This window comes from Rhinolophus sinicus, linkage group LG06 (genome assembly GCF_036562045.2).
Source record: "Rhinolophus sinicus isolate RSC01 linkage group LG06, ASM3656204v1, whole genome shotgun sequence".
Lineage (NCBI taxonomy): Eukaryota > Metazoa > Chordata > Mammalia > Chiroptera > Rhinolophidae > Rhinolophus > Rhinolophus sinicus.
The window spans coordinates 129,743,571-129,767,917 of NC_133756.1; the positions used below are offsets into that span (position 1 = coordinate 129,743,571).

The 24,347-nt window shown below is 43.7% G+C and overlaps 1 protein-coding gene across 2 annotated transcripts; it reads right to left on the reverse strand.

Annotated features, from left to right (window-relative positions):
* Nucleotides 1-2,603: 2,603 nt before the first annotated feature.
* Nucleotides 2,604-6,404, reverse strand: LOC109436082 (calcitonin gene-related peptide 2). 2 transcript variants are annotated; one of them, XM_019714364.2, is made up of 5 exons: nt 6,257-6,404; nt 5,368-5,460; nt 4,463-4,600; nt 3,347-3,523; nt 2,604-2,763 (listed from the first exon to the last, which is right to left on the reverse strand). In XM_019714364.2, the coding sequence occupies exons 2-4, from the start codon at nt 5,451-5,453 to the stop codon at nt 3,364-3,366; spliced, it is 384 nt and encodes a 127-aa protein (XP_019569923.1). In that variant the 5' UTR covers nt 5,454-5,460; nt 6,257-6,404; the 3' UTR covers nt 2,604-2,763; nt 3,347-3,363. The 2 variants fall into 2 exon arrangements, with proteins under 2 accessions (XP_019569923.1, XP_019569921.1); XM_019714362.2 differs by having other exon boundaries at nt 3,339-3,523.
* Between the last annotated feature and the right edge of the window lie 17,943 nt (nt 6,405-24,347).

Consider the following 24,347-nt stretch of genomic DNA (forward strand, 5'->3'; position numbering starts at 1 on the left):
TTTGCCAAATTATTTGATAATATTGACATAGCTCTAATAGTAAACATAAAATGGTAGTACAAAAACCTTAAATAAATCATAAGCAAATTGAATTTGGAAGTATATTTTAATACATATTCTCTTACCAAGTAGAGTTTGTCAAGAAGCAGTGTAGTGATTTAAGAGAGCAGAGTCTGGAGCCAGGTAACTTTGCAACAGGTTTGCATCTTGAGATGAATCTGATAGCTGCGTGGCTTTGTCCAACTTATTTAATCTCTCTGTATCTCAGTTTCTTCATCCATTAAACAGTCAACTACTACCTATTTATTTTAATGGATTCTGAATCCTTTTGTTCTAAAGTGTTCTCTTGTAGGAAAAACATTGCTGGATACTTTTTAAAAAATGCAACCTGATAGTTCTAGTCTTTTCAGCGGTGACTTTAACTAATTTACAATTATTTTAAAGCTATGTGAGTACTTACTACTGCCATCTTTTATCAAATGGTGCATTTACTTGATATTTTGGGGGTCTATTTTCCTACTTTCCACTGAACAGAACAGATTCTCTTTGGTATTTAAAATTTATACATTCTTTCTTAATTTTTTGGTAGTTTCCTTAACATAAAATACCCATATTTATGACATTCATTCCTACTAAACATGACTATAATGACCATACATATGCACCAACTACCAGGCTTAGAAAATGATACCTAAGGAAACAAAACCTTGGTAGATGCCGACTATATAACCCTCTTCATGCGATCTCCTTCCCACACCCTCAAAGTTAATCACTTTTCTGAATGTGAAGTTTGTTCCCCTTACATATAACTGTATATTTTTACTTCATATGTACATATCCCTATATTATGCAAGTAATATTATGCCTGTTTTACATTTAATACAAATGGTATCATCTGGTATATCTACTCTGCAACTTGTTTTATTTTGCAGTCAACATTATATGTGAGATTTATCCAGGTTGATACACTTGTATGTTTATGTTCACTGTTTTGCAATATATTGTACATATCCATTCTAGACATAAAACACAATTTATTTAAGATGTATAATCCAGGTTCAGCAGAGGGAGACTGGAACTGAGACAAAATAAACATTCCTTAAGATGGTATCAAGGAAACAAAATGTAAATGGATTCATAAAAATAAATGAGTACATTTGATACATTGGCCATTGAGCAAATTGATTTAAACCCAAAATCTCAATAAGAGAAAAAAACAAGTTATAGCAGCAAAAATAATTCCTTCAACTAATGCCCCTTAAGTTAGTCTGCTCTGACAACGTAACAGAATACCACAGGCTGATGGCTTAAACAACAGAAATTTATTTTCTCTCTGTTCCAGATGCTGGAAGTACAAGATCAAAGTCCCATCCGTGTTGGTGTGTGGTAAGTTCTTTTCTTGTCTTACAAATGTCTGTCTATTCACCTTGTTCTCACCTGGCCTCCTCTCTGCATGTGCATGGCCAGAGAGCGAGAGGTCTCTGGTATCTCTTCCTCTTTTCATATGAACACCGGTCTTATCACTTTACGGCCCCTCCCTTGCAACCTCATTTAACCTTAATTACCTCCTTCAGGGTCCCATCCCCAAACAGTCACATTGGGGGTTAAGCCTTCAGTATATGAATTTGGGGATTCATATTAATACTTCAATATACGAATCATTCACTTTATAACACTCCCAAATCATATATACCATTAACTATTACCACAACAATGTTACAGAAAAAAACCCCTCAAAATCTCAAAAACATCTATTTATTTTTCTTGCTCATGGGTGTGTGGTAGGGAAAATGATCTCAGCTGGTGCTGGCTGCACGTGGATCCAGGCTGCAGATCAGGTTTAGGTCCAACTTCTCATTTTGGAACCCAGGCTAAGAGGGAATGTACTTTTCTTCTCTGCATGTCAGAGAATAAAAGAGTTGCGTTGGATGGCATCTGATGACCTTTCTAGGTCTGCCAGTCTGTGATTCCATTTGAAACTATAAACCACTGTTTCTAAAAGGCTTAGTAGGCTATGGGTGTATGAAGGGTGCTTATGGGGCAGAAAGACAGGGATGGGTAAGGGCAAATCTGAGTTAAGGAGAAGTGAGCAGATATCCTTTGGAGCTGGGGACCAGGACACTCTGAAAACAAATGTGAATTGTCTCTCTGAGATGCACAGGTTTCTAATTCCATTAGGAATGTTTCACGAGAAACTGGGGGTACAGGACACTGAGGACCCACCCCCAGCATGTTGCCTTTGCCTCATTTGAGTCAGCTGGTCAACAAAGTGTTCACAGGTCCCTGAGACTCTCCTGGGGAAAACAGTATGAATAGCAGCAGGGACTCCTTAAAACGAGTGTATTGAATTAATTTTTTTTTTATCTTGGTGAAATTCATAAATGATAAGATTTCTTTAAAGAAAAAGTCCATTGAGGCACAGCACTAACATGTGTCCCCCAGGCACCCAGGAGGCAGCAATTTCGTGTCTCCCCGAGGTTTAGCAAAATTACCAACATCAACAGGTTGGCTGATGGGGCCCAAATTCGCTGCCAGATAAGCCAGTGAGACATGCTGTCATATTTATTGAGTATAGAATAAAATATAACAAAGATGCACACAAGGTCATTGCAATTGCTTTATTATTCATGCAGCTTTAATTTATTTTAAACATGAAAGAATGATTTCGACATGAAGGAGCATGCATATATGTGTGTCGTCCATGCTTTCCTACAAGGTGCTTTTACTATGAATGGAAGATGTAGAGTTCAGCTTCATGGTGACCTAGGAGAAAACAAAATAGCCAGAATTTAGTTACTTAGTAATTGTGAGGCTATTCACCTCTATCCTCTCATTTACTCTTTATACTAATACTAGCAGGTAGATACTATTGTTGCCCTTGATTTCCAGATGGGAAAACTGCGGCTCAAAGAAAATATGTGGCCCATGATCCTATAGGTAGTAGAGGGCACACACAGTTCTTGACCCCGAGTGTATGCTCTGATTTCAGATGTACACTACATTGTAGTGTATAGTCCACAAGTATATTTAATTACCTTTCAAAGTTGAATACTAGAATAATCACAATTATAACTGCAGGGACCAGTGTTTTAAATAAACAGGATCTATATTTCCTGGCAGATGAATTCAGTATACTGGAAAACGGAGAGAAATGAACCCAAAATGTAGAGGTTTCAGTTGTGTCCTTCCGTGATTCTCTGTCCTTCTCCAGACACTGGTGTAAGCATCTTCCCCTGTGATTTTTTTACCCACATGGGCACAGGGGGAGTTAGAGTGTGGATGTCATCCCTGCAGTGCCCAGTCATCCATCCTCCCATCCAATAGTACAAAGGTGTCACCTTCTTACTGGAGTCATTTAGCTGCTCATTCCTGAAGGTCCCTGCGGCGACGGCCAAAGGCTTTGGAGCCCACATAGGTGGGCACGAAGTTGCTCTTCAACATGCCCCCAGATCTGCTCAGCAAGCCAGCCAGCTTATCGGTCACACAGGTGGCAGTGTTGCAGCCTCTCTTCTGGGCAGTGATGCTGATGTACAGGATGGAGAAAAAGAGAAGACCTGTCAGTGAGAGGTTGAGAGGTGCTCCCACACCAAGTACAGCCTGAGGAAATGTGTGAAACTTGTGGTTCTACATGTATGTGCTCAGTACACAGGTACTCAGATTACTGCACCACTTAGAGCTGAAGCTGTCCAGGCTGCAGGGAAAAGATATGATAGATGGTGACACCTCCATGGACATTTTCACAGGTTAGACCAGTGAGGAGTCCCTTAGAGCCAGGGCAGGAGGGGCAGGCAGGAATGTGGCTCCCACATCTTCCATTAGTTGAACTCAGGGGCATGCTCAGTCAGGGCAGAGTGAGGAAGGGCTGTGTTGGAGAAGGGGTGACCTTTCCTGACCTTCGTCATGCTGCTCAGTCCTTCATGCTAGGCAGAGAGGTTGTCAGGGCAGATGCAGGTATGACCCGTGACTCTGCCCGGGCAGTGCCAGGGCCAGAGCAGGGGCTGGTGTGTGCTCCAAGCTCAGGGTGCACGGGAGGTGGACTAACGAAGGGTGCTCTCCCCAGCTTGTGACAACATGCGCGTCTCCACAGATCCTACATGGCTAAAGGCCCAGACCTACCTCAGGCACTGTTCTACCTGAGCCCACCCTCTGCAAGGCCTTGGGCTTCCCCTGGCAAATGTGCAGTGAAGGCTCCCTGAAGGTGTGAAAGAATGTCATGGGCAGGTTAACAAGGTGGAGTCAAGTTTCTTAAATCTCCTGAGCTCTATGGGGTCCATCGTCTGGCTTCACACTTACCAATCCTCTAACTCCTCCAAGGCTGGGAGGACCTCTCAGTGCCGCCAGACCAATTTCCAGAGTGAGTGGTCACCTATCCAGCTGTGTTTTCTGCTACCTCTCAGCATATCCCTACCTGAGTATGACTGGAGGAGGGGATGCCCTGTGTTAGGCAGGTGCGGAGACTCACCCAGAGTCCTCAGTGTCCTGCTCCAGTTCCATCTCACTCATCTTGTTCTGCAGATAGTCCTTCATCATTGAAGCCAGGAGGAGGCACAATTCCTCCTCAGAGAGTCTAGAAACCTCCATGCGGCTCTGCAAGATGGACCTGGAGAGGGGAAGGAAACCCAATATAGGCTGAGAACCTGCTCACCCGTCCTTAGGATAAGCAGTCAGGTTTCCTGGCTTTGGCCACTTCTCATGTGGATGTGGCCACCCCAACAATCAGTGGCTAGAACATGAGGCCAGTGTCTTTCCAAAAATGTTGTTTGGCCAGGAATCAGGCTCTGGTGTGATCAGTAATTGGCTTGCTGGGACTGGATCATTCAGGCTTGTGAAAGCTTATGGTTAGATTTTCAGGAATTTTATGAGCTTTGTGTTAAATATAGTCACTATTAAAAATTACATGATATAACTTATAATTAGTTTGAATCAGAAAAATGATTTAGTTCAATAAATGTATTTTGTATGAGGGTGAGAAACTAGATTAATAGATCACACATTAGATTTATCAACAACACATTTATTGGCAAAGTATTAGTAGATTAGGCTGCAATTTATTTCTCAAATTGTGGTTGAAATAGATAAATAGATTTCCTACAGATACAAATATTTGGTAAAAAGCAACGTGTTCTGTGAGGCTCAAAGAGGTATATGAAATTTACACTAAAGAGTACTGTATATCTTATTTATATTTGTAAATTGTACACCACATCTCTGTATCATAAAAACTCACATGCAGGCTTACATACATACATTCCCCCGCCCCCCAAGAGCTGTTATTAAACATTCAGCGCACCACAATTCAGAGCCCGCAATTTTTTTTGATCCCTGGCGCAGGGGGAGGGGAGCGTGCGCCTGGCAGAGCTGTCTTACCTGAATGGCGCTGCCTGGAGGATGCCCGCCTGGTACAGGACCAAGATGCCAAGAGCGAGGAAGGGGGAGTACTTCCAGAAGCTCATGATGCCTCTGCAAGGAAAAGATAATGTCACTTCTCCAGCAGTCACACACCCTAGATCTCCGTCGAGGACAGCCTGGGAGCACCCTGTCACAGCAGCATTTTCCTATAATGCAACTCGGAACTGTCCTCCCTGTGTGGAGCTTTTGCTCACACCTAGTGGTGCGTGTAGGGAAAAGGGCATATGGGAATCTCTGAGAACCTGAAGAGTCAAAATCAACTCCACCCTCCAGCAAAGAGACCCTTGTAAGCACCCAGCTTAGCAGAGCCTTACATTGGGACCTAGGACTTACACTGGGAAAAAAGATCCCAGAACTCACCACGGAGGCTTACAGTTTAGGACTGATACCCTGGGTCTTTGCACCTATTTGCCACGCAGTGGCATCAGCCCAAGTTCCAAACCGTTTTCCTGGGGTCCACTAGGCGGGAGACGTGATCCGTGAGCGCACAGTCTGCAGAAAGCTACTCATGCATCTGTTTTGTGCGCAGTGCCTGGGGAGCTCCAGCGACTGAGATCGGTCTAAGCACGAGTACAGCAAGACACAACGAGACTGGAGCCCGGCTCTGCGCGGGAAGACTGGAACACGGAGTCTCGCGACCGCAACTATCGAGCGTTACCTGGGGTAGGAGTCTGGGATGAATCGCGGGCTAGCAGACACTGTGACGAAGAGATCCAGACAGAAGTGGACACAGACGCTGAGACCCGCAGGGAGATCCACCAAGAGATAGAGTAATGGAGAGAGAGGGAAGGGAGGAGAGGGAGAGAGAAATAGAATCGTACAACTAAGCAGGAATCTCGGGGCTTACCTGGCAGCAGGTAGCAGGTGGCTTGGAGCAGAGGCAGTGGCAGAAGCGTTCGCGTCAGGCGTTGGCACTGTGGAAGTGGCAGTGACACTCAGCTAGGCAGTGCCTCTGATGCCTTCAAGCGCAATCGACTCCTCTTATTCCCGCTGCCACTGGGTCTGGGGTGGTCCAGGAGCTCCGGGCAACCAATCAGGGGAAGGATCCTCTGCCTCAGACAGATTGTGTCACCACTTGCGTCCAGAACCTGTGGCATCCAGCAAGATCATCCCACTTGTCATTTGCATTGAGGTCATTGATGGAAGGGGGTGGGGGAGTAATGGGGCCCAAGAGGAACACCCACGAAGTGAGCAGGATTTTGAGGACAATTTGACGTCATAGTAAACTTCACCTGTTCAGTTTCATCCGGTTTTGAACGTGTGCTCCGCTCCATCCCCAGCTGTGTGGTCTTACAGGGCAGGGTCTAGGATTGCAGGGCTCCCAGCTCCCCCAAGTCTGGCTCTAGACCCCTGTGCAAGTGAGGCTTGGAGGGTTAATGCGTAAGGGTTAATTGACTTTGGACCCAAGTAGGGTGTCTGCTTCAGGCGGCTGGAATCATCCCCAGAGGGGCCAGGCTCATTATGGGAAGCAGGGTGTGGAGGTGGGAGCAAGAACTTTACCAGACTGAACTCAATTTCCAGCAGCGCCCGTTCTTGGTGGTAAGATTATGGGGCAAGTAATTTCTCAGCGCCCCCGTGGAAAGTCTGAACTGCTCAGGTCCAATTGCAGTTGGAGTTTTTAAAACTGATCCGGCGAAGTGGAGTTGACCCGAGCGGTATAACTGACCGCGGTTCAACTGATCTGCGCAGTTCGTGGGTCCGTGCAGTTCAAACCCATGTTGGTTAAGGGGAAGCTCCGGGGTCGGACTCCTGAGTGTGCGTAGGGCTGACCGTAGTCATACGCGGAGTTTTGACTGCGCCCGGAGGTTGGCGACCCTAACCGCCATATTGCTCAATGGTCAACTATGCTCATTATTGAAGTGGGAACCATATTCCCGTCTTAAAAAGGATGGTGTCCTTAGTAGCCTTGTGTCTTTCCCCCCAGCGAGGTCGGGCTGTGGAAGAGCTTCCTGGACCATATAGGGGACTCCTTAAGATCGCGATTCATACTGTAGGATTCTCCACCTTGTGTGGCTGCCTGGACTCGCGCTGGGTGGTCCATTACGTGGGTAGAAAGGGTCAACGACCCGCAGAGCCACAGCGGGAAGGGGCAAGGCAAAGATGCTTCCCCAGCCTCCGAGCAGCCCCTACCCTCTCCCTTCCTACTCCTCCAACCATCACCTCCCTCGGCTGCCCGCTGGAGCCACGTGCCCAGCTATCACTGCGTCCGGCAGCTGTTTGCCCATCGTCCCAATGGCAAGCGATTCTGGTCCCGCACCCGCATTTCCGCACTACAGTTCTCCACTAGAGAGCAGGGCAGGATTGACGGAGCTGAAAAGCCCCTACAGAAACGAATACTGACAGTCACTCCCAGTCTTACTCTTCCACATGTACAAACTCAGTGCTGTCTCCTAACACATGCCCACTCCCCAAAAACAGAAGCATTCGCAAAATGACACTGGCGCGCAAGGACATCTGAGCCGGTTCATGCCGAATTGCGACTGCAGCGTGCCTAGGAGTCTCTCGCATGGTCGTATCCATGCACCCGCATGATGGTGACTGGTTCACGTCACACCTGTCCTCCCTCTCAAGAATAAGCGTGCTCCATAACACCCAATTGTGCGGCACCTCGACCCTCTCACACCCTGCACGACCGGTTTCAGGGCTCCTCAGCCCGAGCTTTCCGCTCCAAGCCCGCCTGGAAGGTCCCACGTCCTGACTTGTTGCCCTCAGGAGAAAGCAGCTTCTCACTCTCCCCAGGATCTCGGGGTCTGAGCGCACCGCGCACCGCAGAGGCTCCCAGTACTGCGAGCAGAAGGGCTGTGGCGGGCAGGCAATACCCCAGCGTGGTGGTTCTCCCAGGCACAGAGAAACTAGCCCCGTGGGCAGCATTAGTGGCCCGACTCACGGGTCTGCACCCCAGTCCTCAGTCTCCAGAAGCCTCAACATTTCCTAGGACACACCTGCCTCACACATTGCTTTCCCTTCCAGGTTGGTGGCCTCCTTGCTTGGGGACACCTAACCTCCAGTATGTTCTTAATTCAACTTTTATCTACATTAACTCGTAGGGCATCACTGCCACAGGGATTAACAACTCGGGGCTGTGGAATTGGATGTCTGAAACTCACTCTGCAGGGCAGACTGGCAGAGCAGCAGAGGAACCAGAAATGGAAGAACAGCTCAGCAGGATACAGGAGTGATCAGATAACCAGGAAGGAAAGGCAAAAGAAGAGAGAACTAGGGCTCGGGGTGGCAGATCGCCTGCTCAGTTGTCCTGCAGCCCTGTGCTGAGACCCAGGTCCCCCGCTTTGGGTCTTAGAAGCTTAGTTCTTGAGCCCTTCGTTCGGCTTTCTGTGCAGAGTTGCAGGGCCAAATTGGCAAAGGGAACATAGTGGACCCCGTGTGGCATGGAGATTGAGTCCTGCCATTTGAGGCTGTTGTAGGTGAGTCTGTGCTCTCAGGTGCCAAATACTTTTGTGGAAATTTCTTCCATTCCAAAACCTGAGGTTTCTAACATGTGAACCTTCTGAAATCATGTAAGTATGTGTGTCTGTAGATTGCGTTTTCCTGAGAAAGGAACATTAGCTTTCACCAGTGTAGTAACGACAGCAAATGGTTAAGAAATACTACCTTAGAAGCCAATTTCATGGCTGTGTCCCTCTGTGGGCTTGGAACTCTATCCTTGGTGTCCTTCAGCTTTCAAAGACAACATTCATGCCTTTGAATTCGTAAGTGGCTACAAACCCTGGGCTGGTGGTGTGGGGCATGAGCATCAGTTTCCACCCCCAGAGGGTGTTAGGGTAGCCTGCAGCAATTTCAAGCGTTACTTTTAGGTCTCTCCAGATAGGGAGGGGCTGACATTAACTCATCCCTCAAGCACTCTGAATATTTAGAAGTGCCTCCTGCTGAGCCAGGAGCCAAGGTTTTTAAAAAAGTCCTCTTTTCTTTGGCACTTAGAACCACATCTGGCACAGTAGTAGGCATTCAGGCAATGTTTGTTAATAAATGGAAATTAATTGTGGCAAAGTCACCAGCCAGTCTCACTGCTATTACAAGGCTCTAATCCCAGCATGCAGAAAATGCGGACCTACTCAGCTTGGATTTGGAACTTGTGAGCACAAGCATTTTAATGAGACCCGTCCCATTTTATTTAGCACAACAGAGTCAATTTCCTGATAGAGATTTCCAGGAATGAGATAGGGAAATAAGTACTACCTCGAGAGTTCTTCCTACAGACTAGGGTCTCCTGGTGTGAAAAACAAAACCGTCCTTCTTTGAGCCCATCCCTGATTTACTGAATTCACTCAAGGACAGTCAGACCTTGGCGTGTGCCCATTGCTTAGATCGCTTCCATCTATCCCTGAAACTTCTCTGAACTTCAGCACTGGAGACAGAGCGTGACCTAGTGAAAGTCACTAAGGAAAATACTGATTTTTAAAATAGTCATTTGACTATTTGGCCTTTGATTTTATGATCTGTTTTCATAACTTTTAAAGCTGGAAATCAGGGTCAGTTGTAAACAATCTAGTTTGAAAAAAAATTTACAACACTTAGATACACTCTAACTATACTAATTATTTTCATTCTTTTAAGTTAGATTCCTGTTTTTGTTTTGTTTTTAATATTTAAAAAGGTGATTCATCTGAGTGTGCCAGAGTCCCAGAACTGGTTGAAAATTCTTATGTGAGTTTTCATGCACTTAAAAGTGTTAATACCTAACGGATTACTCCTTTATTTCCATGCAATATGTGTATAACATAGACTCAACAACAACAAAATCACAACAAGAACAACTGTAGTATCAGTAGCAACAACAATGACAACAACATGTAATTATTCCCTTCAGCCTGAGGGAAATTTGGAGCTGTCAAATGAAATGGAGAATTTCAGCTGAAAATTGATTCTGCTTTGTTTCACTTGTAAGGAGTTTACAAGTGATAATAACAAATAAAAAACAAAGGACTAAGAAAATCAACAACTCTTCTAGGATTCCCAAGAGAGGTGAGGACTTAACGGGCAAATTGCTGCCCCAAGATTGGAAAGACAGGTGAGTACAGGGCGTAATGGTTTACCAAAGCAGACACTCACAAGGGCAAACCTTACCTGGAACCAGTGCCAGGGTAGGAAAACTTGAACTGTAACTGATGAATTGCTGAGGCTCAGTGTGGACCACTCTGAAAGTTAAAAACTCCGGAGGCACCTAGTCAAGGTGGGGGCGATGGTGGTGGGGGGACAATTATGTGAGTTCTTTTTTACCTTCAGTAGCTCTTCTAGGTCCTCACAGTAAATGTGTGTGTGTGCGTGGAGAGCCATTCCCTGGTGCTTCCATCAGGGGAAAGAGAAAAGAAACCATTTTGAAACATACCAGAGCATTCTATTTTTCTTAATAAGGCCAGCCTGGGGAGAAACCAGAGCTTAACTTGCCAGGGCATTATCAGAGCCTAAGTAACCTGAGGGAAGGAAAATTCTGTTGACTGAAAAATAATATTGACTAGGTATTCCATCACCAAAATGGATGTATTCTGGAAAAGGAAAAAGAAAAAGGAAAAAGGGCTGCAGCCCAGCACATGTAGACATAGCAAGCCACTTGCACATTCTGGCATGTGTGTCAAGATGGAGGGTATTTAAGACAGGGAGACAGGAAGTTAGAACCACAGAGTTCGGCTAGGTGGTTTCATGAACTCCTGCAAATCCCACCTCCTACCATAGACCCTCTGTGGGGACAGAGCCCTAGAGAGCAGTTTCCAGGCTCTCGGCCTCATGTGGAAAGGTGCTGGCTCAGGTAGTAAGTAAATGGCCATCAACTGTGATTGGATGGCCATCAGCTGTGGCTAGTTGGCCGTCAGCTGTAACCAGTGAGCCATTGGCCACTAATATAACTACTATGGCTACGCTAGCAGGAAATGGGGGCTAACAAGGGCGGAGTGTGGATTGTGGATCGTGTGGCTCCTGCTTCCTGTGTCTCCAACCCAGCCGCCAGCGAGAATATAGTGGTATGACTCTCCTACCTATGGCTCCGTGGGTGTTCCTTTTTGGCCTCACCATATCCTGTGTTCTTATGTGGGGAGCTGAGACTCCGCATGACACCCTGCATAACAAGCTATATAAAATCTATTTGCTAAAACTCAAATGGTCCATTTGGCAACTTAAAACTTCGAGGGGCAGTGAGACTAGGCTTCCCTGGGTTGTACTTTGGACAAGTGGACACCTGAGGTAGGCGTTTTTTGCAGCCTTGTTAATATCTCCCCACCAGAATTGATTCATGAGTGCTATCATTTTGTCAGTGGACCAATGGTTTAACGCATGCACGGTAGTCAAGAGTGGAAATTTGAGAGTTTCTGATAAGACTAGATTTTTATTTGGTACCAGTCAGAACTTCTTCTTCTTATCAAAAGCAACTGTTGGATTTCCAATTTTGTTTTTCTTTTTCTGAAGCCAATCATGGGGCTTCTCAGGCCCGTTTCTCTAGGTTATCCACTGGGGAAACATCTCTTTGGACCATGACAGAAGTTTGGCTGCTGCTGATGCCTTTAAGGTCAGCAATTCTTAGCAGAAAAGTCAGCAAGGTGATTTCCTTTAGCTTCCAGGGAGTCAAGTTTAGAATGGCCTGGAATCTTAATAGTTAATGTATCAGATGAAAGTATAGCATCCAAAAATTCCTGAACATACGGACCATTTAAAATTTTATCTCCATTGGAAGTAAGGAAACCATGTTGTTTCCATGCCATTCCAAAGTCATGAACTACTCCAAAGGCATATCTACTGTCAGTATAAATGTTGACAGTTTTACCCTTTGCTAAAATGCAGGCTCGAGTGAAGGCATATCATTCAGCCTGCTGTGCACAAGTAGCCAAAGGCAGAGATGCTGCCTTGATAACTTCAAAAAGGGTTACAACAGCGTAACAGCACAGTTCATGCCATTTTCATTTTTTAAGTATGAGCCATCTCATACTTAACCCATGAGAAATCAGCTTTACCCAGAGAAGTTTCTTACAAATCATCACAAGGAGTCATGAGGTGACCCGTCAGTGTCAAGCAGTCATAAGATGCTTCATCAGTTCAGAAGGGAGAATAGTAGCTGGATTAAAGTTATTGCAATGTGAAAGAGTTATAAGGGAAGTGGTGAACAAAAGGATTTCATAGGAAGTAAGGTGACTGACTGAAAGATACTGGGTGTGATGAAAATTCAGGAGAGCTTCTACTGCATGGGGCACAAAGATGGTTAGAGGGGATTCTGCAACAATTTCCTCTGTGGCCTTAGCCAAGAGGGTAGTAGCAGCAATGGCTTTAACCAAGGAAGGTATCCCTAGCCACAGGGTCCAGTTGCTGATTGGGGTCTATGTTGATCCCCATGTTATTGAGTGAGTACCTCAAGGGCATTTCCTTCCTTTTCATGCACAAAAAGGAAAAAAGAAATCTGATAGTTAGGATGCCCTAGAGAAGGTGGGTTTATTAAACTCTCCTTTAAGGCTTTAAAGGCTGTCATCCTGTTCTTCCCATGAAATTGGGGCAGGATTGTCATTCTTTAGTAAGATATGTAGAAGTTTTGTCATAAGAGAGAGATTTGGGATCCAATCTGGCAATAGCTGACTAACCCAAGAAAACCTCACAATTGGCTCTTAGATTTGGCCTTTGGAAACTTAGGACCCCATGAAGCCTATCTGATTCCAAGTGTAGTCCTTGTTTTGATATCAGATATCTCAAATACCTAACCTGAGTTTGGACAAATTGTAATTTTTCTTTAAAGACCTTTAAGGCCAAAATTTCCCATAGATGGATGCTATCTTCCTGTGAGGGAACCTGAGAAGAACAAAAGAGTAAATTATCCACATATTGCAACAAGGTGGACTCTTTAGGGAAAATTATATCATCCAAATCAGTCTTCAGAATTTGTGAGAAATAAGAAGGGCTTTCAGTAAAACCCTGAGGCATTACTGTCCAGGTAAATTGCTTTCCTTCCCAAGTGAAGGAAAAAGGTATTGACTAAGTTCATCAACTGCGATGCTAAAGAATGTACTACATAAATCAATTACTGTAAAAAATTTACTTCCAGTTGGGATAGAAGCCAGCAGTATATGAGGGTTAGGAATGACGGGGTGTTGAGAGATAACAATGTGGTTTATTGCTCGAAGGTCCTGGACAAACCTCCATCGTCATCCCTTTGGCTTTCTCACAGGTAAAATAGGAGGGTTACAAGGACTAGTGCAAGGAATAATGACGCCCTGAGTTATGTAATCGTCTATTATGGGCTTTATACCTTGAAGGGCCTCGTTGCTTATACGATATTGAAAAATTCTGGGCAAAGGTTTTGAAGGATCAATTTAAATCTTAATAGGAGGTACACTGTGGATTCTGCCCATATCAGTTGAAGATTTTGCCCATAATGAAAATGGCAGTAAGTCCAATATGGACAATTGATCAGTGCTCTAAGATTCAGCTACTGTACCGTCAAAAACAAATGTTGAAAAGCCATGTAATTCACCTAATTGGCCATTCTGGCAGTTACCATCAAACTCTAACATTATCTCTCCTTTTTGGGAAAAGGATATTCCTCCATGATACTTCTCTAAGAAGTTTTGCCCTAATAAATGGGTAGAAGCAGAAGAACTAAGGAGAAAACAGTGTGAATCTCTTAAGGAGCCTAAGCAAAAAGGAACAGGTTCAGGGATGTGAACCTATTGAGGTTTATCTAATATCCCCACTATTTGAAGTGTTTTATTATTCTGAGGAAGGGGCTGTTTTATGACAGTGGGGTTGAGTACTGAGTGTAGCACAAGGGTCAATAAGAATAGAAATAGTTTCCTTAGCAATTTGAAGAGAAGTTTCTCCAAGCTGATTAAGAGGAAGGACTGGAAAAACACTCTATAGTTCCTCAGAGCTCCATGACTAGGGATTAGGAGAACTTGGAAACGCTGTTTAGAAGGCTGAGAGCAACTGAAACACATAAATTTGTGGTAATCCCTTTTCCAGTGTCCTGGCTTTCTGCACTAGTGGAAAAAATTTGCTTCAGATTAGCATAGGGCCTCTCATTTGCCAAGGATGAGAATTAAAAATCTTGGCAATCTTACTTTGAGATGGCTCATCTAGAGTATAAGCAAACTGATTGGCCAAATTAACAAAATCCAGAGTGGCCATAGTGTCACATTCCATCTCAGTCCTCTTAACTAGGAGGGAAAGATTTCTGTTCAGCCTATTGACAAAGAATTAAGAGTTCCCCATGTGGAGTCAACATCTGAAGGAAGCCCAGAGTTTTCCTTAAAAACAACCTGAATTCTATTATAATAGTCATGAACAGATTCATCAGACTTTTGTGGGCAAGTCTGAATTTTGCTCTAACCAACAGGCTTTGGGGAAGCCTTAGAAATTGCTTGGTGTGGTTTTTGAGCAAGTTCCCTAGCTTCTTCCCCATAATTGGAGGTTTGCTTTTTAAGTTTCTTTCAGACTGTTCCCATCTGGCAATTCTCATCCAATGCCAAGCCTGGCCTTCACCAACTAACATATGAATTAACTGATACAAATCAGAAAACCCAGACTGATAGGCCTGAATAACAATATAAAATTCTTTAGCAAACATGTGAGTTATCTTAGGGAATTCCTTGACAATGGCTCGTAACTCAACTTTAATTCAGGGGACATATGAAACGGGGTCTGTTAGGCTACCCAGAGGGTTTAATCTTAAATGGGAAAGTACTGATAAGTTCAGAAGAAGAAAAAAGCAGGAGAAGATTCAAGGGAAAATGGCACTGGGGGTGGCGCCGAAGGCAATGAAGGCAGTAGTGGAAGACAAGATGGCCTTGAAAGCGGAGCTTAGGAAAGGAGTTGGGGAAGAAGCTTGAGACAAAGTATCCATAGAACAGAGTGGACTCGAGGAAGGAGCCTGTGACAATGGGGGAGAGGGAGGATAGCAAGACCATGCTGCAGAGGGAGAACAAGTGGCTTCACGTGCCATTTTCTCTCTTTTTGAATTTTCAGTAGCCTCTGTTAACTTTAAGACTTTACTTCCCAAAAAGGCAACTTCAGATTCATGGTCTTGTTTGGAAGCCTCAATATGCCATTCAAAATAGGCATTCCACTCAGGTTCATCAATTTTAGTCCTATTATTGTCCAATTTGGTTTCAAGAAAATTAAGTTTGGGCATCTCAAAAGTTCCCTAGAGTGGCCACTGAGTTTTCTGAATTACTTTTAGTCAGATCTGTCCATTTAGTTAAATATGCGCATTAAAATTACCTGCAGCTTTTAACCATGTACTCAGAGAGTGTCCCTGGCAGAGGAAGGACAGTCTTAAAAAAATTATACAGCTGATATCCCAGTTTTTTAGAGGGCTCAAGACAATTTACAACTTGAGCAGCCTGCAGGTCAGATGCTGGCCAGCCTCCCTCTAGAACAATCTGATCACAGAGGCGCAGGCTGAAGGCTAAAGGCTAGTTCTAAGAAAAGAGCCAACCCTCAGAGAGCCCAGTTATAGGTTGAGCTGGGTGGCACTCCTCTCAGTGAGACTGCACAATCTAATACTGGGCCAAACTGACTAATTTCAGTAGAAATAACCTTTGTCCCCAAAGGGATCTTTAGGTGAAAGCCAGTTCTGTCTCAAAGGACAACCTGTTTTCTAAAGAAATCAGGCCAATGTGCCATATTGAGTACTCACAGACAACAGACAGAGAAACAAACAAGAAAGCCCTGTTTAACACATGCATATACCACACACACACACACACACACAGCCTCTAAACAATTCCTAAATAAAGCCCAGAGAGCTTCAAAACACAGAAACATGAATCAAGGAGAGAACTTACCCTAGGTTTGTGAATCAGAGAGCAAGCAGTGAGCCATAATGGCTTTTTTGAGGTGCCAGGAGCTGGTTGCTCACCTGCTCTGAAGCTGTCAGGGTTGTTCTCTGGATCCTGGATGAACTTCCCATATGTCTACTGAAGAATAATATCGACTAGGTATTCCATCACCAAAAAGGATTTATTTTGGAAAAGGAAAAATAAAAACAAAAAAGGGCTGCAACCTAGCACATACAGGCATGGCAAGCCCATTCTGGCTTGTTTGCCAAGATGGAGGGTATTTAAGGCAGGGAGACAGGAGGTTAGAACCACAGAGTTTTATGAAAAGAAAGTTGCTACCATAGAGTTCGACTAGGTGTTCTCATGAACTTTTATAAGTCCCAACTCCTCCCATAGACCTCCCCCCAATGCCTGATCAGTTTCCTTAAAGTCCCAGTTCATCTTTATTAATTCCCAACTTCATTCAGTTCTAGCGTTTCAAGTGGGAGAAAGGAAATACCCAATTCCAGCACACTTTAGTCACCTCTTCTATGTAAGGTGGAAGAAAAAACTGAGAAACACTTGTGAAGTTTACACTCCAGAGGCATAAATTCACTGAAGACTGAGACCTAATTATAGGACCTTTGTCACTTCGTGGCATGAAAATAGTCTCTGACATTGTCTTCTAGAACTTTTATAATATTTGTTGTTTTTTCATATTTTTTAATCCATCTAGAATTTGTTGTATTTGTTTTTTAGTGTGGCCCAGGTATCTGACTTTGTTTCACTCCATGAAGACCCAATTGTTTTAAAATCTTTTATTAAATGGCTCGTTCTTTCTTCACTGATGTAAAATACTGTCTTTATCTGGACTCGATTCTGTTGATCCAGTTATCTTTTCCTGTACCTGTACCAGTCCCAGTATCACACTGTGTCATTCCCGTTGCTCTATAGAGTATTTTGATATTGGGTAAGGTAAGCTCCTGCTCTTTGATCTTCTTTTTCGTACACTTCATAGCTATTCTTCATATTTTCTCTACCAAATGTCAGCTGACTACTTTTGTTAAAAAAACCACCTTGGGATTTCAATAGGATTGCATTGAATTTGTCAGTTAATTTGAGGAGAATTGACATCTCTACAACATTCTAGGAATACGGTATCTCATGTCATGTGTTCATTTCTTCTTCCTGTCTGTCCTTCAGTAGAGCTTTAATGTTTTCATCACATAGGTCTTACACAGTTTTTGTTAAATTTATTCCTAGGTACTTTACGCAATTTTTATTGATATTATAAGCGGGTCCTTCTTCCACTTTTCAGTCAGTTATTCGTGGTATGTAGCAAAGCTATTGAGGTTTGCATGTTGATCTCTTGATTTTGTATCCAGCCATCAATTCTCATATTACTTCCAATAAAAGATTAGTTGACTCACTTGGGTTTTTTAGGTTGTCCATCATTTCATATGCAAATTTGTTTTGTTTCTTCCTTTCCAGTGCTTCATTTTTCTCATTAAATTGATTAGGACCCTCTACAATGATGAGTAGGAGCAGTAATAACAGGCATCCTTCTGTTATTCTTGACTGAAAAACAACACTGCCATTTAGGTGCCTGGTAGATACTTTTAGTTTCTTTCCTACTTCTGAGAGTCATTAGGAATTATCTGTTGAGTGTTAGCTAATACAGTCAATAAAATGCATAGCCCGCTGCACTCAAGATCCTAAGTCAGGTTCTGTGGACGAATCAAGGGACTAGTAAGCAGGATGGAAGGCGGTCACTCAGGGAGTACCCCTCAAACCCGCCCATGTCCTCCTGGTGCAGCAGCTTGGCCAGGTCACAGTGGTCGATGAGCCTGGCCTGATGAATGGTAACGAGGCAGGTGACCAAGGAGATGAGTAGCGCCCTTCTCATCCTTGGAGGGGACAAGGTGCAGCCGAGGGCCGGTGGTTCTCTGGGTGTCACCGACTTCCTGCTGGTCTTCTCTGAGTCTCTGAGGAATCCCCCACCGACTCCAGAAGACATGTGGAATGATCCTACATGTCCAATTTCCAGTAGGGAAATATCAACTTTTACTTTTCTTATCCTTAATTGATCCAAGAGATAATAATTCATTCAAAATAATAATAGTGATATATTCAATAATGTACACTTATGTATATCGTATACTGATACATAAATGCTTAGGTATGATATATAAATAAAATGAATGAAAGCAATAATATATGGGACAAGAAAGAGGAATTAAGATTATTTTGTTATTATAAAGTACTCATACTACTTGTGAAGAGGATTTTTTTAAAATTAGGGAATATTGGGGAACAATGTTGTTCTCCAGGGCCCATGAGCTCCAAGTCGTTGTCCTTCAATCTAGTTGTGGAGGGCGCAGCCCAGCTCCAAGTCCAGTCGCCGTCCTTCATCTTAGTTGCCAGCACCCTTGTTAAGAGCTCACACTCTAACCAACTGAGCCATTCGGCTACCCCTCTGGCATCTCAGCGGCAGCTCATTGTCTTCGATCTGGTCCGTGTGGGAATCAAACTGGCAACTCTGCTGTTCAGAGCTTGCACTCCAACCAACTGAGCCATCCAGCTGCCCTGAAAAGAGGATTTTTAAGGCAGCAAAAACACTCTGTATGATACTCTAGTGATGGATACATATTATCATACCTTTGTCCAAACCCATAGCATACACAACACCAAGAGTGAACCCTAATTTAAACTATGGACTTTGGGTGATTTGATGTGTCAACGTAGGTTCATCAGTTGTAACGAATGTACACTCTGGTGAGGATGTTGACCCTGGGGGAAGTTCTGCATGTGTGAGTGCTGGGGAATATGGCAGAGCTCTGTACTTTCCTCTCAATATTTCTGTGACCTTAAAACTTCTCTAAAGCAACAAAATCTTTTTAAAAATCTGATTGCATTCTGTAAAAAGGGCAGAAACCAAAAATTTCCATCAGCGATATTACTGATGAACGTGGGAAGAGATGCAAAGCTTCTGAATCATTTCCCTAAAACATGTTTAGAGTTTAATAAAGCCCCTACGGGGGAGGGAGGACAGAAGTGGCTGCCAAGGAGAGGCAGAAAGTGAACCCTGCTGGGGATTTTGCTGAGACCTTTAAACAGGTGGATCTCTGTAAACATTGGAGGACAGACTATCAACGCTTTATTAATAACCTAGATATAAAATTATCTGCAAGATGTTGCATGTGCAGTTAGTATGGAAAGACATATAAAACAAAGCAAAAAAATACATGTAACAACTACCATCAATTGAGTTTTAGCTGCGTGCCACTCACTATGTATATAATATGTTTCATTGTCTTAACAGTTTAATAAAATGCACATTATCTTTGTTTTATGGGCAAGGAAATAGTAAGGGAATTTGGCTTGACTTGATTAGATTTCCAGGTGCCATGGAAGCTCTGAGATACCTGAACATGGCTTATCGCTCTGGCTACGTCTGGTAGGGCGTCTGATCCCCTGGCACTGACTCAGAGGAAGACATAGGCATGTCTGCCTGCTTCTGGGCTAATATGATTTGTAGTGAGAGGCTCACTGACCAGGCATAAATCATTTCCAATTCCTGGCCCAACACTTGGAAGACTGACAATATTGTAGCAAGAAAATAAATGTTGGTGCTACCATTTAAGATAGGTAAATTGCTAAAGAATAAAACCAAAATCTATTCATAACATTCATAAAATAAAAATTTTAAATACTTCAGTGTTCAAACAAACACAAATTCAAATGACTAACCTTTTTGTATTTCACATTATTCGTTGTTTCACCTTGTCTGAAATTGTGGTGGATTTTGTAGAGTGTTTCATTTTGCCAAGTAATGTAGTGGGGCAGGGGTTAGGGTGGGGTAGAGGGAGAGGGGTTGTAGAAAGAATGCTGGGAGTGAAGACATAAAGAGTTCTAATTCCTACCCCTAACACAAAGGGTGTGACTTTGAGAAAATCATTTGGACCTCTATTTACATTTTCAAACAAATTTATTGGATTGAGAGATTCTGAAATTCCTTTCTAATTCTGATATTCTACATATATGTGCTGTACGTGATACGCAGTGTTCAAAATACTTTTTATAACACCAGGTCATTCACTATTTGGCTTCTTCCACTTGTTATCCAGTACAATCTCTATCTCCAGTTCCTCCACTGAATCACACCGTCAAAGTCCCTTTCGCTATGTAAAGTCACGTATTTGCAGTTTCCAAGAATTAGGATCAGGACATCGGTGTGTGTGCATGTATAATTATTCTGCCTGCCATAATAAGTCAACGCTGGGCCAACTGGCAAGGACAGTTAAGTGCTGGGACTTGAAAGGGGCTGCTGTGGGTTGCAGCACTAAGGAAGCTTCTGGGGAGAAGCTCAGCCAGAGCCAGAAAGTGGCTAAATAGGGGGAAGTTAGAGTGCCTGATAAGGGAGTGCTTTTAATGGGGTGTGAGGCAGTGGGTCAGGAAACAAGATAACTCCCCTTATATCAGGTACCATCCTCTGTGCCTCTTCTGTTGGTGAAGGGAGCCTTCCTGATTATGACCCATGTGGCTGTGCTGTCTGCATTCACGCCTCAGGCAGGTTGTGTCTAGATATCATGAAATCTCAAGTCTACGTACGATGTTCCTCCCTTGCCAAATTCCAATTTATTAGGTGTCCTTCAGCACTCCCATTTAGATATGCTACAGAAAAACGGAGATACTGAGCCAACTGGTGTCACATTTGGTGAAAGTCCAGTGGGGGTGGGGAAAGGAAGGCTTTGCCATCACATAACACCAGACCTTGCCAGGTTATCATGATGCTGCTAAACCCTAAAGTCGGTGCTTGGACTTTGAGCCCCAGGCCTTAAACGTCTGCTATTCCTTTGACAGTAACCAAACAGCAAGGCTTTTAATTAAGTGAGCGCTGGGATAAAACCCATCTGCAAAAACCCACTTTATCTATTTATTTTTAACCTGTATCTGGTGTTTGGAAGCTGTGCTGAGGTTGAGCAGGCAATAGGGAATTGTTAAAACGTGGGAGTGCACTTGAGTTCCAGACCTTTCCACCACGCAAGTTCGTGGAAACTTTCTAATGTGTTCCTGCTCCCAGGAGAGTGTGATGATTATTCACACTGTGGCATGAAGGCTTGTGGGGCTTTGATGTGCGATTATCTGCCCCCTCACTGTGACGCACCAGCTGCCATTAGAGCCTAGAATCAAGGACACCAACCACATCAGTGGATTTTAGGTCAGACAAGGAATGAGAAAGGCATTTATGGCAGAAGGAAGGAATGGCATTTCAGGTCCCTGGGTTTTTCTGGCCTCTCTTTCTTGGAAAATGAGAGGACCTCGCTGATTTTCCTGCAGAGTGGACTTCACTTGCCCCGAGTCCTGCTCTTGCCATCACACAGCACATACTTTGCTCTAGACACCAGAAGATGTACCTTCCAAAGTCTGGAGGCTATCGTTAGGGTGTCTTTAGCTGCCAGGAAAGAATGAAATGTGGTGTAGAAGGGCCTGGCTGGTTACTAGAGAGGTGGATGGACTCAGCTGTGACGTCAGGAATTACTCTGAATGGGGTTCTTAGTAGACGATTAAAACTCCCCATTGGCTCAGACTCACAGGATCCAGAATGCCTCTCCTCTCTCTGGCTGAGAACTGTGTTTCATGAAGAAGAGGGATAGAAATAGGAACCTTCCCACTGTACCAGAAAGCTCCTTACAGAGACGACTCCCTTAGGGCACTGTCTGGGAATCACCAGGTGCATTGAAGGGGATTTCCTCCCAACGTGGGATTGGGGAGAGTATGGCTTTGGGGTCTTATGCAACTGGATTTGAGTCTTGGCTCTATCGCTCGCTTATTGTTCTTGAGCAGATAATAACCCCCCTCAGCCAGAGTTTCTCAACATGTAAAATGGCGATCAAATAACTGCCTGGCAGGAGTAAAAATATTTTATATTAAATACCAGACACATTGCTTGGTACAGAGCAGATACTTAAGGGTAGTAGCTATTTTATTATTATAACAAATGCTTATCCCTTCAAGTTCCAAATTACATCAGCTTAATACGGTAAGTTAAATGAAATCATCACGCACTACTGTTTTCTTAGAAGCAGGCAATCGACGTCTTTAATCCTCAAAGTAAAATCAATCACCAGGGCCACCACAGAATAAATAATCTGCCTCCCCAAACCTCGGAGATCCATGCCTGGCTATGTTGCAGCGTCATTGCCCAGCAGGATTAATGATAATTTATATTAAACACCTACACATTGCCTGGCATGGAGGAGGCACTTAAGAGTGGTGGCTATTATTATCGTTATAACAAATGCTTACCCCTTCAAGTGCCAAATTATATCAACTTCTATGCGAAACTAGATAAAATGCATTGCATACTCCTGTACTCCTTAAAAAAGATTATAATGAATATAATGTAAATCCTTTCTTGAGGATTCATTGACACGATCATAAAAATATTACTTAATGGGTTGGCATGAGTATACTGCTGCTTTCAGGGGCTATAAGACATGTAGGGTCAATAGCCCCAAACTAGATGATTTTGCACTTTCTTTTTGAGGTCCAGTTCTAAGTAATTTTATGGTTGTTCTATTTCATTTCTTCACATTAATTGTCAACTATCACTTCTTGCTGGCGTCTTTAGACCTATCTTTTGCAACAACCCACCCACTCCCATGCAGAATGGTATGGGAACAATAAGCTTATGTATAGACATTGAGTGCAAACCTGTACAAGCTGGTCAAGAACTATAAAAAGGGTCGTGTTGGACATCTACTAAACTAATCTGGACTCAAGGGAACAGAAACAAAACTTGTCAGAACTATGTGTAAATACAGAGCAAATAGAAAAGAGTGAGCATTTGTGAGTCATAGTGAGGAACTTCATGGCCTTTGGTAACAATGGCTTCAACTAACTGGTGCTCAGGGAAACACAAAAACGAGTGAAACAAGTTAGAGCTAAGTGTGAATGAAGAGCCACAGACATTGAGTAAGAACTTAGTCATGGTCATGATGGCTGTAATGAGTTGTTGTGATACCTATTTCAGTTATCCAGAGGCTGTTTTCTTGGTCGCTTCTTCCAAGCCTTGTCTGATTTAAGGGAAGTCTGCAGGCAAGGGATGCCTGATGAGTGGGTGTTTTTGTAGCTTCTTTCAGGAGGCAAAGTCCATGGCGTGGGAAAGGCTCCGCGATCCAGGCGAGCTGCAATCTTGTGAGGATTGTATCCCTGGCTAATAGGGCTCTGAGGACATGAGTATATTTGAGACAAATATATGGTTGGTCCTTGGAGCTTTCAAATGTTCAATTCAAAGAACTAGCAAGGAACCCACGCGACACTTTCACCTGATGCTACCCTGGAGGGACAGTTCACCAAGGGCAAGAAAGATGCCCTCACTTGAGTACTGCAGCACGGTTCTCTATGGAAATTGGTACCATTCTGCAACAGACATGTCAGGGCTCTGAACAGGGTAGTCACCTTTCTTCAGGCACCCATTCCAACCTGCAGAATGAAGATGGGATCCCTGCCATGAAACAGTGAAATCCTTCACTTCCTGTTCCACGGCATCCACTGTTGTGATCAAATTCATAGACAAACGTCACTGATGGGTTTCTATCACTCTAGGAGCAAATGCAGTGAGCTATTTCTCTTTGCTGAGCACGGAAAGATCATGATAAATGGTGACAAGGAACAGTCTGTATTCTGAGAGACTTTTAGTGATTGCTGAGGACCCCCACTCCCTATCCCCCAAGGGGCCGTGCAGATGGGGGAGGCGGCATCTCATCAGTGCTCTTAGTCAGATTGGTTGAGTCATGGATCCAGCTCTCTATTGCCAATGCAGTCAGGAGACGGATGCCAAAGAAGTAAGGCTCTTTAATTTAAATGAACTGGAGATTATTTACAGAATGGAAATAACCCTTTTTTGAAATTAAAAAATGATCGGACCAAGGATCCTCTTCTGATCAATGACTGTGGCTAGACTAGAGTCTACTAACACGGATTTCAGGCAGGGATGACCTCAGGATTATCCTTTTTGGATTATCTGCCTCCTCCTGCTGTCTCCTTCTTTACCTGAGGTCCAATCTCAGTTATGTTCTCATGGGAATTTTCTAGTGGCCATACCACAGACTGTCATTTGTCATTTTAACAAAGTCCTGAGAAAGGCCTTATCTTGGCATATTAGTCGGCTTGACAGGAAGAGGAGAA

What these genes read in the sequence shown, in the direction of transcription:
- LOC109436082 (XM_019714364.2), bottom strand. Translation starts at nt 5,453, where the DNA reads ATGAGCTTCTGGAAGTACTCCCCCTTCCTCGCTCTTGGCATCTTGGTC. An exon ending in CTCCAGGCAGCGCCATTCAG is followed by an intron (nt 4,601 to 5,367) that starts GTAAGACAGCTC and finishes TCCCCTCTCCAG; the next exon opens with GTCCATCTTGCAGAGCCGCA. An exon ending in CAGGACACTGAGGACTCTGG is followed by an intron (nt 3,524 to 4,462) that starts GTGAGTCTCCGC and finishes CCTGTACATCAG; the next exon opens with CATCACTGCCCAGAAGAGAG.